The sequence below is a fragment of the Oratosquilla oratoria genome, chromosome 24 (assembly GCF_046742065.1).
Source record: "Oratosquilla oratoria isolate Oo_2021 chromosome 24, ASM4674206v1, whole genome shotgun sequence".
Classification (NCBI taxonomy): Eukaryota; Metazoa; Arthropoda; class Malacostraca; order Stomatopoda; family Squillidae; genus Oratosquilla; species Oratosquilla oratoria.
The window spans coordinates 8,523,797-8,536,870 of record NC_134800.1 but is presented as its reverse complement, the minus strand read 5'-3'; the positions used below and the strand labels follow the sequence as shown (position 1 = coordinate 8,536,870).

Genomic DNA, 13,074 nt, shown 5'->3' with positions numbered 1-13,074 from the left:
AAAAATAAATAAATAAATAAATAAATAAATAAATGAATAAAATAATAATGATAATAATAACAATAATAATAAAGTGGTGTTGCCACACACTTACCTGTGATGTTTGCAGTGGAGGAAATGTTGTAAATGTACTTGGGAGGATCTATGATGTCCAGTCCCAGGCGAAGAATCGAGGGTCCACACGAGAGCAACAAGTACTCTGAGCCATCTTCAACAGCTGAAGAAAACAAAAGACAATAACGTGAAGAAAATTACTCAACAAAAGAAAACATACAAACACACACACGCGTACATAAGCACATTCACACGCACATACACACATTCACACACACACACACGCACACTATCACTCACACAACTCGTGGCGCAGTTGGTAAAGTTCCCGCCTGCCTCTACGGAGGTCCGGGGATTCGAATCCAGCCCAGGGCTGAAATACTTTCAGCATCGCTGCGCTGCGGGTTGTTACTCCAACTCTCGTGGGAGAGGAGTTTGGGGTGTGTGTGCATGTAAGGTCACACAGCATTACTCATAGATCGGTCACGTCATATATGAGCTATGAGTTCTCTTCCGGGAGGGAAATAGCTGTCGATCACGAGTTCGACACGTGATCCAAAGACCATGGTGAAACACACAAACACACAAGTACAATTACAGTTTATGTTGAATTATGAAAAAAATATTGGCGAAATGTCGTAAGTCTAACTAACTTTAGTAAAACTCTTTAATTTAATACATTTAAGGAAAAACTATCTAACTTAATACATTTAAGCAAAAACTATCTAATTTAATATATTTAATAAAAAAATCTTTAATATATTTAAGCAAATGTATACAGACTCGTATTCAGATATGAATTGTGGTCTAATCTTACATGCGGAATCAAGGTTCGAATTAGACAATTTCACTTCGAAAAGGACATTATGAAGGCACGATATAGTTACTGAAAGTTACTGAATGCAAACATCGAGTCTGTCGTGACGTCATGTCGTTTGCCATTCCTCCGAATTACTGAAACTTCTCAAATTCATCAACACCGAGGAGGAAGAGGAAGAGGAGGAAAAGAAGGAGGAGGAGGCGAAGAAGGAGGAGGAGAAGGCGAAGAAGGAGGACGAGGAGAAGAAGGAGGAGGAGGAGGAGGAGGAGGAGGAGGAGGAGGAGGAGGAGAAGGAGGAGGCAGAGGAAGAGGAGGAGGATGAAGAGGAGAAGATGAAGGAGGAGGAGGATGAAGAGAAGATGAAGGAGGAGGAGGATGAAGAGAAGATGGAGGAGGAGGAGGATGAAGAGGAGAAGAAGGAGGAGGAGGATGAAGAGGAGAATATGGAGGAGGAGGAGGAAGAGGAGGAGGAAGAAACTCGAATTTCGTACCTGAAGAGCTCGGGTAGGTTGTAACATGGACTTGTTGTGACGGGCCCTCGCCTTGATGGTTGGTGGCGGAGACGTTGAGGGCGTAGGTCGTGTTGGACGTGAGGCCTGTGAAGATGTACCTGCAGGGAGAACGACAAAATGTGAGTTTACACGTTAAACAATAAAATCAAGTATAACTAATTACCTAGGAAACAGGATGAATATATACGGAAACAATATAGAAATAGATAAATAGTAACTAATATCCAAGGAAACTGGATCAATGAATACGGAAACAGTATAGGAATATATAAATACACGGGTAGATAGATAGACAAATAATTGAATAAATACACATTAATAACCAAATCGATTGATTAATAGTTTTTATTAAAAATTACAATGAACGAATACATAAATAAATAGGCACATAAACAAATATATAAATAACTAAATTGATAGAATAAATTTTCTTTTTCAGTGTCTGTATATTTTCAACTGTGCCAGACCACCTGCAAGAAGAAGAAGATGAAGCTGAAGAACGCGAAGAAGAAGAAGAAGAACGCGAAGAAGAACGCGAAGAACGCGAAGAAGAACGCGAAGAAGAACGCGAAGAACGCGAAGAAGAAGAAGAACGCGAAGAATACGAAGAACGCGAAGAATGCGAAGAAGACGAATGCGAAGAAGAAGAAGAAGAAGAACACGAAAAAGAAGAAGAAGAAGAACGCGAAGAAGAAGAAGAACGTGAAGAAAAAGAAGAACACAAAGAAGAAGAAAAAGAAGAAGAAGAAGAAGAAGAAGAAGAAGAAGTAGAAGAATAACGCAAGAAGAAGAAAAAGAATAACGCGAAGAAGAAAAAGAAGAAGAAAGCGAAGAAAAAGAAGAAGAAGAACGCGAAGAAGAAGAAAGCGAAGAACGTGAAGAAGAAGGCAAAGAAAAAGAAAAAAAAAAGGCCATTCATGTTTACCGTCTGTCCTTGGCTACACCAATATCCATCCTCGCCTCGTGTCCCCCGAGGCCATCCTTCAAGTACAAGGTGTACGAGATGACATCCCCACCAGGAAACGTGGGAGGATCCCAGGTCACTTCAACACGCGACCAATCCAGAGGTATGGCCTTAACGTTCTGATAAAAGAAAACGTAAATTTTTGTCAGAGAGAATGGCTCATCTCTCAAGATGAATAGGGAATGACAATATTATATATTATCTTTTTATGTATACATTCATAAATATTTAGTTAAATGTATATATGTATGTATGATATATGTATCTATGTATTACGTATTTATTTAATTACATTCTAACTCTATCTTTCCATCTATCTGTCTATCTGTCTACCCACTATCTGTCTGTGGACTAGAACTATTAAAGAATTAACTACCTCATTGCCGAAACGGGCTCTCACTCTGTACCGAAGAATGTTATAGTCCACGACGCTTGCAACCGACCCCTTGCGTACCTGTTGATCCGTTAAACCTACTCAAGTTGCTGTCACTCAAATTCATTTAACTCTATGAGAGTATGGCACTTGCCAGCCCTAAACCACGAAAGTCTAAACACGATTAACTAACTAGCTCACTTAACTCCTCAAGGTCTTTGCTGCCGAGATTAACCTCAACTGCGCAAAAGAGAAGGAGGAGGAGGAGGAGAAGGAGGGGGAGGGGGAGGGGGAGGGGGAGGAGGAGGAGGAGGAGGAGGAGGAGGAGAAGCCCCATTAAGCTTTGTTTATATGAGGTAATGCCACCAAGCCACGTGTCATTTCATCTTGACATTAAACTATTAAGAGTTCAAATTGCGCATAATGGTGCTAAAACACTGCACCTCCCTACCCCTAATCATCCCACTCCCACGTTGTGGTAAGTGAGAAACCCCACCTGGTAGGGCAAAGTCCTGTCTCGTTATGCAAGCGGTTTTTTTTTTTTTTTTTTTTTTTTTTTTTTTTTTTGCCGACGTTGGGTCGCTTCCCCGCATGGCCAGGTGCTATCGTGAACCAACACAACAAGCCCGCAGAGGGTCCCACCCACGACCAACTGGCCCTAAATTCACGATGGTTTCCACTGGTCTACCACGCGAGGCTTTGTGAGGAAACGAATTGAAACAACACTCGACGCTCCTCGATGACAGTGACTGCCACTTGCCCAGGCACACCGAACGCGAGGCCTGGAAGTGATGAGCTCAGCGTCTCACGGTGTTGATATATCTCACCCTACCATATACTTCGGTGTGTATAAAGAATTACCGAATATTTGTCTCTTTTTAACTCAATTGAAAAGACCAAAAGCACAGAAAGGTGCATTGGTGTGATTCCTTATCGTCTTGGATCATGTGTTGGACTCGTGATCGACAGCTGTTACTCTCCCGGATGAGAGCTCAGAGCTCGTTCGTGGCCCGATCTACGGGTAATGCTGGTGTATGTGTCTGTGTGTGTGTGTGTGTGTCTATGTGTTCACCTAACTATAGTATAAAGAAAAGGAACAACACTCGTGGTGTCCCGTCTCCTCAAATTCATATACCTTACCAAAATAACTTGCATCCTTATTTCCCAGCTCGTATACTTAAATCCAGCTAAGGTTATGTCACCTTGTGGGCTGTGTCTGTACGTGTCTGTGCTGTGTCTGTGCTGTGTGTGTCTGTGAGTCTTTGTAACATACCTCTGGGGGCGACGACGGAGGTCCCGCTGCCAAGGTGCTGATCCAGGTGCTGGGACTGGACATGACGGGTGGGTGCCGTGGGAGAACGATCCAAGCGACACGGAACTGGTATCTGAGGACAAGATATTCAGTCAGTCTCTCTCTCTCTCTCTCTCTCTTCCCCCTCTCTTTCTATCTCTCTTCCCCCTCTCTGTTTCTCTCTCTCTCTCTCTTCCCCCTCTATTTCTGTCTGTCTCTCTCTCTCTCTCTCTCTCTCTCTCTCTCTCTCTTCCCTCTCTCTATCTCTCTTCCCCCTTCTATTTCTCGGTTTCTCCCTGTTTCTTCCCCCCTCTCTTTCTCTGTCTCTTTCTCTTCCCCTCTCTTTCTCTGTATCTCTCTTCCCCCTTTTCTTTCTCTCTTACTCTTTTTCTTTTAAGGACAGAATATTACTAGCCTTCTTAGTAGGATTTATTGAAAAAAAAAAAAATCTAATCCATACTGTGCTTATTGCAGTAACAACACTGTCAACGCCGCTACTGTCTTCGCACTAGCATTACCAGTGGCAATGTCTCAAATTCCTAAAGCTATTCGAGACTTTTCATCCAAATTCATAAATTTCATAATTATATAAATCCATCTCAAAACATGTATCTATCACTCTATGTCCTTACAGCACAGGGTTTTGAGGACAAATTTTATGCATTCACTACTTTAAGGGGACGTCTGCAACGCCCCTACGGACCAGAGGCATGTAACTTTCTTTAATGAATGGATAGTCACTATAATATATATATATATATATATATATATATATATATATATATATGTATATATATATACATATATGTATATATATATATATATACATTATATATATATATGTAATGTATATATATTATATATATATATATATAAATATATATATGTATATATATATATATATGTATATAACAAAATCATAATGATAGTAATGACAATAATGATGATGACAATAATAATAATAATAATAATAATAATAATAATAATAATATTAATAATAATAATGATAATAATAATAACAATAATAATAATAATAATAATAATAATAATAATAACAACAACAACAACAACTCCCCTCCCTCGTCCCATCACTCCCGGCCCTCCTCTCCGCCTCCCCTTCCGGAAGGCTAGAATCCCCGGTTCGAGTCTCTTCACCCCCCTCACCCCCCCGCGGGGAGGACGGGGGGGGGGGGTTAGTTACCCACCTGGTGTATGGCGTGAGGTCCGTCACCTCGACGGTCGTGTTCGTCAGTGTCTCGTTGGGGCGGTAGTAGACCCACTCGCCCGGATCCGGGACAGCGCTCCGGTATTGGACCAAGTACTTCATTTCCGGCAGATTCTCAGCGCCCTTCCACCACAACCCGACCGTCTCGCCCCCGACGCCCCCGCCCACCGGGAGGGGCGCTTTGGGCGTCGTGATGATGTCTGTGGGCGGAAGGAAGAGTGAGGATGTAGGGGTAGGATTTTTTTTTTTTTTTGGGGGGGGAGGGGGCCGGATTTTTGGGGGATTATTGGGGGATGTTTGGTCGAGCTAAAGGAAGATTGTGTTTACACACACACACACAAACACGTACACTCATACACACGTGTGTGTGTGCAAGAAAAAATAGAATATCATAATTATAGAAATAATTGTATTGGTGAGACAGGAAATAAATGCAGTTTTTTCATATAATTTTTGTGCAAGGGAATTCCATGAGTAAAGTTGACCCAATTATATCACTAGACTTAAGAATTGGGTATTTACTGAAATAAAAGGTTATTATTGGATAATAATAAAAATAGTATATTTTCTGATATCCTTGTGATGTCAGTCCTCTCTCGTGACGTCAGAGCTCTTTTGTGACCTCAGCACTCTTTTGTGACGTCAGCACTCTCTTGTAACATCAACACTTGTGACGTCAGCGCTCTTGTGACGTCAGCAATCTCTTGTGACGTCAGCGCTCTCTTTAATGTGAGGGATGACAACTGGCCAGACGAGGTAATTCTTTTATGACTGACGCCAGGTGATTTTATTCGCCCAAGGGGGGGGAAGGGGGGAGTGAGGATTACCTCGGGGGTGATGCGGTCTGCTATTGTCAGAGGAAGAAGTTACTCGCTTCAGTACGAGTCAAATTCTGACGCGCAGCATCGGCTGCCATATGTACGATACATCACACTATTCGCATTGTAAAATATAAGGTCACTGCTGTATTACTCGTTCTTTTTTACTCTAAGTAATAATAAACACAGAAGACGTGGTCAAACTGGTTCACAGAATCCGGGGGTAACTCGTGCACAGCTACAATATATATATATATATATATATATATACATATATATATATATATATATATATATATATATATATATATAGTATAATCAAGACGTCGACGTTAGCATGATAGTGTACCCACCCACTCGCGCCTCGTGGTGCCTACGTTGGCGTCATCGTACAGAAGTAATTAAGGATTCGAACTGAAGGCTTTGAGGACACCAGCCGAGCGAGAGTCTGTTTGCACCAAATGCCCCTCATAGCTTGTCCCTCTGTAGCACCATTTTCACCAAATGTCAGATCTCTTCCCTTTATACACCCTTCCGGTGTATCAAAATTGTAAATATTCGTCTTTATTGTTAGTCCAATTCCTAACAACCAAAGTGTGTGTGTGTGTGTGTGTGTGTGTGTGTGTGTGTGTGTGTGTGTGTGTGTGTGTGTGTGTGTGTGTGTGTGTGTGTGTGTGTGTGTGTGTGTGTGTGTGTGTGTGTGTGTGTGTGTGTGTGTGTGTGATGTCTTGAGGAACATGTAGGGCTGTAGTTACTATGCAGGTCAATATTCTTGAAGTTTAAAATCTTAAAATCTGTGGCTCTCGTTCTTCTTTTTTTATCGTACAATTTCTCCTCTGGGGGAAGGGAGGAGGGGAGGGGGATATTATTCTCCCAGGTTGAGAATCCGTGCTTTACACTAAACCCCCCCATCCCCCCGGCTCTTCCTCCCTTTATCTATCCACAGAAATAAACACCCATACGAACACACGCACGCATCCGCACACACACATACACACACTCGCCACTACTCCAGCGGTCCAAGTTCGATTCCCGGCCAGGTCTGAAATAGTTTCACTATCGCTGCGCTGCGAGCCGCCACTCCAACTCTCGTGGGCGTGCAGTTGGGTGTATGTGTGTATAAGGTATTACCAATAGGTTAGTCATATATGAGCTCTGAGCTCTCATCCGGGAGGGTAACAGCTGTTGATCACGACTCCAACACGTGATCCAAAACCGTGGTGAATTACACACAAGTATACAATTCCTCCCCTTGGCAGGAAGAGGGAGATTTCTCCCCCCAGCTTGGTTCTTGATTCCCTTTCTCCCCCCACCCCCCGCCTTGCACTACCCCCCCTTCCCCCGGCTCAATCCCCCCATCCCCCTATCTACCCATTCCTCATCTCGTAGATCGAACGGAAGCAACGTCACAAGAGAGAATGAGCTCTTTATTTTCGAGGACAACGTCGTGGTCTACCACGTAGTACTCCTCCTCAGGTGGCCCGCGTCTCATTCAAGAAGATCCCCTGCGCAGGAGGGAAACGTGAAGCGAGCTCATGAATGGCGGAGGTCATGGGCGTGAGTGGGTGCTCACGTGAAGAAGGCAAACAAAGGGATCCAACAATCAGAGGTCTGTGTCCCGGCCGGGGGGAGGCGAGATTGTCGGCCGCGACTTTTCCGCAAAGATGAACAACAGGAGTGAGTCAAAGAATTAATAACAAACGAGGTTCTGTGCAAAACGCCGGGGGGGGGGGGGAGAGGTCACTATACAGCAAACCTGGGTCATGGCGGATCAAGAAGATAAAGAGAAAAATGGAAAATCGGCAGGAAGTCTTAAGAGAGTTTTGATAACATCAAAGGCTTCCGTGGATGGGATGAAGGTGATGGTAATGCGAGAGGTGAATGGCCTTCGATTAGCAAACCAGTGAACAATGATTTTTACTCGTTTCTTCCTGTGGCACAACCTAAACCAGCTCTTCCCAACCTAGGATCCTAGCACATCCATGGGTGTACTGAAACCAAACTAGGGGCTGCTGGGAAGTGATGCCTAGATACACCTTCCTTCACTCTTCTAGTAACAAAAAACACTAGCTAGGAGGTGATGGACTGCTTAGACCTGACTACATGGGATACCCTTAAAGTCGGAAAAGGTTGGGAAACGCTGCTTTAAAGATTTTATTCTACCTAACGCCACACGATTGGATTAGTGTGTTACAGTGCCGTACCTTAAGAAGTTTATTCTAGTTAACGTCAAACGATATTATTTCCCTGACGGAGAAATCAATCCATCGACTCAGGTCCCGTTTAGCTCGGGATGCTCGATCGATCCTAAGCTAAATAATAAAATCACCTGACGTCTGTCATAAGAAAATATATAATATGCGTCACTGTCAACAAGAGTTCGATCCAATGTTTTGACGAAAACCGAAGCACGATCATTTGCTTTTGAAGCAAAAGTCTTCAACAAATGTGACCCTGACACGAACGATGAGATTGAGTACTGATCCGTATTTCTCAATATTGTTAATATTCTTGGGACGGTAGTTGATGAGGGTGGATGGGAAAAGCAACGAGATTAAGTTAATATCTTATCACGGTAAAACCACCGTTGGAGTAGAAAAGACTGGAAACGGGGAATCTATATATTTCGATTGCAAACTGCAATCCTCTTCAGTAGATACAATTAAGAGAGAGCGTGCTACTTAAGTAGCACCTTTTACATGAGAAAGGGGAACATGGGAACATGTTTGATATCTTATGTCAACTCTACGGATCATGTAAGGGAGCATGTAATGACACTTGGGGTTCGGACGAAGGTTTTTTCTTTTGAGGTCTGACACAGACGAAGGTTTTTCCTTTTGAGGTCCTGACACAGGTACGTGATGGACTCACCTCGAACCTGCCTGATGTAACTCTGCGCCGCATAAACACAACCCATGGTGCAGAAGAGCCGCGTCTCCGAGGCTTCGTCCTCCTGAAGAAGGAAATCATCGAACTGAAGAAGCTTGAGAACGAGTAACTAGAAATCATCGAACTGGAACTAGAGGACAGGTTTTTAGTAGGTTAAGAAAAGGGAGGCAGAGGGTCGGGAGGGGAGTTTTGAGTGGGTTAGGAAAGATAAGCTTTGGAAAGCAAAGGTTAGGGAGGAACCCGGAAGGAAAATAAGTAAGAATTATTGTGTACTATTAAAGAGAGACTACAGGACATTTTTTCGTGTGCTAAGAACGGGAGGCAGAGGGTGGGGAGGAGAATTTTGAGTGGCTCAGGAAGGACGTACAGTGGAAAACAAAGGTTAATGAGGGAGCAGAAAGGAAGATAAGTAAAGATATTGTGTGCTAGTAGAAAAGAATGAGAAGACAGGTTTTTCGTGTGTTAAGAAAGGGAGGCAGAAGATCGGGATTTTGTTTTCTTTTTAGTAGATCAGGAAATGCATGTAGTGGAAAGGAAGCGTTAGGGAGGGGACAGGAAGGAAAATAAGTAAGAATTATTGTGTACTAGTAAAGAAGAGCTAAAGAACAGTTCTTTAGTGTGTTAAGAAAGGGAGGCGAGGATAGGGAAGGGAATTTTGAGTGGATTAGGAAACACATATAGAAGGAAGCAAAAGATAAGGAGGGGCGGGAAGGAAAATAAGTAAAAATAAAATATGTACTTCTTAGTCATTGTTATCTGATTTGTAATCTCAAATGAAGACTGACTTTAATAAAATTCATGTAAAGTAAAATATCATTGAAGTGAATTGTAATCTAAATGATGCTAATCTGTCAATGAAAAATAAATCTCTTTCTGAAATGTTATACATCTGAGTCTAGTTAACATTTACTGTAAAAACTGTTCTCAAATCTGATATTATCTATTCCTTTGGTAACATTGAAAATCTGTAGCAAACATCTCCTGAGTCTCTCTCTCTCTCTTCCTCCTTCTCACTTCCTCTCTCTCTCTCTCTCTCTCCCTTCCTCTCTTTCTCTCTCTCTCTCTCTCTCTCTCTCTCTCTCTCTCTCTCTCTCTCTCTCTCTCTCTCTCTCTCTCTTCCTCCCTCTCCCTTCCTCTCTATCTCTCTCTCCCTTCCTCTCTCTCTCTCTCTCTCTCTCTCTCTCTCTCACTCCTTCTCCCTTCCGCTCTCTCTCTCTCTCTCTCTCTCTCTCTCTCTCTCTTGATAGTGACAAACAAAAGAGCAAACGGGGGAGATGTTTATTAAGAGGAGGTCCACGGTTGCCACTTACGCAGGCCTTCTGACATGACGTCACCGTGCCCTGTCTCCAGTTACTGCAGCCCGTGTGACACTGAAAAGAAAAAAGAAAAGAAAAATTAGAGAAGAAAAAAAAAAAAAAAGTCTGCACGAGGAAAAAGGAAGACGAAATCCACGGCGACCATTTGGTCCTTACCATGCTACAGAGGTGAATCACACATTAAAAAAATAGTCAATTTGGGTGGATGAAAACGGCAGCATATGTCTTTGCTTGCCTATATCAAAGAACGGTAAAAATATGATGTATAACAAAATACCCGTAGAGAGTCACTCCGAAAAGAAAAGAACGAAGTGTGTAATAATTATAATAATTATGATAATAATGATGATAACAGCAACAATAATGATAATGCACTGAAAATAATAATGATAATGATAATGACATTGATAATGAAAACGACAATGATAATTACAATAACAATAAGAAGAAGAACAATAATAATAATAATATTGTCAACAATAATATCACTAATAATAGAGTTAATTCTAAATAGCGTCTAAAGTAGTTTCCTAAGCCTTTCTTCAAGCGATCCCCTTATGATATAACCGCGACCACACTAATCTGTTTGTATATGTGTTAATATTTATGGTCATTGTATTGAATTCATATAATTTTGTGAAAAAGAAAATTATCATACAAGATGTCTTGGCGACCCTAGGGTTGGGAAACAGTAGTCTAAAGGGTACAACTCCATTACGCTTCTAGTCCTAGACGAACCTAAATCCAAACGACTGTTTCATAGAACCGCATCAGCGGGAAGTTCATTCAGGAAAAGGACCGAGAGTACGAGATGCATAACAAGGTCACGTGACACTTAACTGGCACTGACGATGTGGTAACTGGGTTAAGAGGTGGAAGTTAAAAACAGGAAGTGAAAAAAAAATAAGGAGGTACATTTGGGGAAAGAGGAAGAAGAGGAACAGGAGGAAGGAGGAATAGGAAAAGGAGGAAGAAGAGGAAGAGGAGGAACAGGAGAAGAAAAAGTAGTATAAGGAGGAGGAGGGGAGGAGTGTGAGGGGAAGGATGTGTAGAGGAGGGAGATGAAGACGAAGAGGAAGGAGAGGAAGGACGATGAGACAGAGTAAGAAGAAAAGAGAGAGCAGAGGAAGAGGCAGAGGAAGAGGCAGAGGAAAAGGAAGTTGTTGAGGAAGAGAAAGAGGAAGAAGAGGAGGAGGAGAGGGAGGAGGAAGAGGAAGAGGAGGAGGAGGACAAATGAAACCCTCCACCTAACCCACCCACCCACCCAACAACAAAAAAAAAAAAAAAACAACAGGAAGGTTCTGCCGGGAGACCCAAAGAGTCTGCAAGTGGATGGGTGGGGTAGGGTGGGGAGGGGTGGGGTGGGGTGAGGTGCAGGCAAGGCCCTGTGCCGGCTGCAGGCATCTGAATGAACTAATTCGCTTCATTGTATGATGGAGCCGGGGACTCCTCCTCCCCCTCCCAACCGCACCCTCCTCAGGGGCGCATCCCTAGACTCCCAAGTCCATGCCCACCCATCACACGCCACGTTCCGTCGTTCATTCAAGATTTCAGTGGGGTTGTGGTGGCTCAGTGTCTAGCGAACTGGACCGGAGGTTTGGTGGGTCGTTCATTAAATAAAAAAAAAAAAAAAAAAAAAAAAAAAAAAAATAATAATAATAATAATAATAATAATAATAATAATAACAATAATAATAATAATTGTTCACCTGTTCATCTGAACTTCGTGGGAATGTGTTCATGAACAAAATTGTTCTTATCTCTTGGGGTGATGGGCCCAATGCGTACATTCACACGGGGAAGACATTCAGACACGGAAAAAAATCGTCGTTTTTTGAACAGTGTGAAGAGCAATCTAAATGTTCAACTGGGCAGAAGGGGAGTCTATCCTTGCACCTTTCCCAGGATCATTTTTCGTGTTTGTTGGGTCCCCAATATCTCAGCAAAAATAATGAAAATAAATAAATAGATAAAAATAAATAAAGTAAATAAATACGATGTCTGGCTAATTTAATTCATCTTTGTGATTGATTTATTTTATTACTATTATTATTATTATTATTTATTATTATTATTCTTACTATTCTTTCGTGACATATTAATTTCAATGGTCTCCCAGTTACTCGGTAGCCCTAGGGTCTATACCTATGAGTGCGTCCGCCCTTGTGTGTTTGAGTAAAGAAAGTTACTAAACTTTTAGAGACACACGCAATCTACCCGCATTTAGAATCACTCTTTGCTGAATAAAATCGCATGTCAGTGATACATAACATTGGAATGGTTAATTGGAATTAATAAAATAATTTGGCGGCGTCCAGAATCGAGACAGTTTTTGATATTTGTGTATTATCAAAGATTTTGCTCTCTAAAAAAAAAAAAAAAAAAAAAAAAAAAGTGTGTAAAAAAGGACAATGCAGATATTAGTAAAAATATAGTTAAACAAATATATATTTATGTATATATATATATATATATATATTTATATATGTATATATATATATATATATATATATATATATATATATATATATATGAAATATACACAAACCAACGAACAAATACAAGCATGAGTGAATGTATATTTAAGCAAATATATCCATAAATACATAAATAAATAAATGAATGAATATACACACAAACACACGAACAGACAAACAAATATACAAATAGATAAATACATAGATAAATAATGATTTAATGAAAATTTAAAACAGATAATAAAATAAATGAATCAGCTACGACGTGAATGAACTAATAAGTAAAATAGAGAGGTAAATAAACAAGTAAAAACACAAATAGATGAATGAATAAA

At 41.3% G+C, this 13,074-nt stretch overlaps 1 protein-coding gene across 1 annotated transcript in view; it reads right to left on the bottom strand.

Moving 5' to 3' along the window:
- The window catches only part of sev (receptor protein-tyrosine kinase sevenless), a gene marked incomplete at its 5' end in the record, with an annotated part of 43,098 nt that extends 32,782 nt beyond the window's left edge, over positions 1–10,316 (bottom strand). The window contains 7 exon segments of the mRNA XM_076207586.1: positions 95–217; positions 1,366–1,484; positions 2,312–2,469; positions 3,997–4,108; positions 5,220–5,439; positions 8,929–9,010; positions 10,257–10,316. Of these exon segments, the coding sequence (XP_076063701.1) occupies positions 95–217; positions 1,366–1,484; positions 2,312–2,469; positions 3,997–4,108; positions 5,220–5,439; positions 8,929–9,010; positions 10,257–10,316 (874 nt within the window).
- Positions 10,317–13,074: the final 2,758 nt, after the last annotated feature.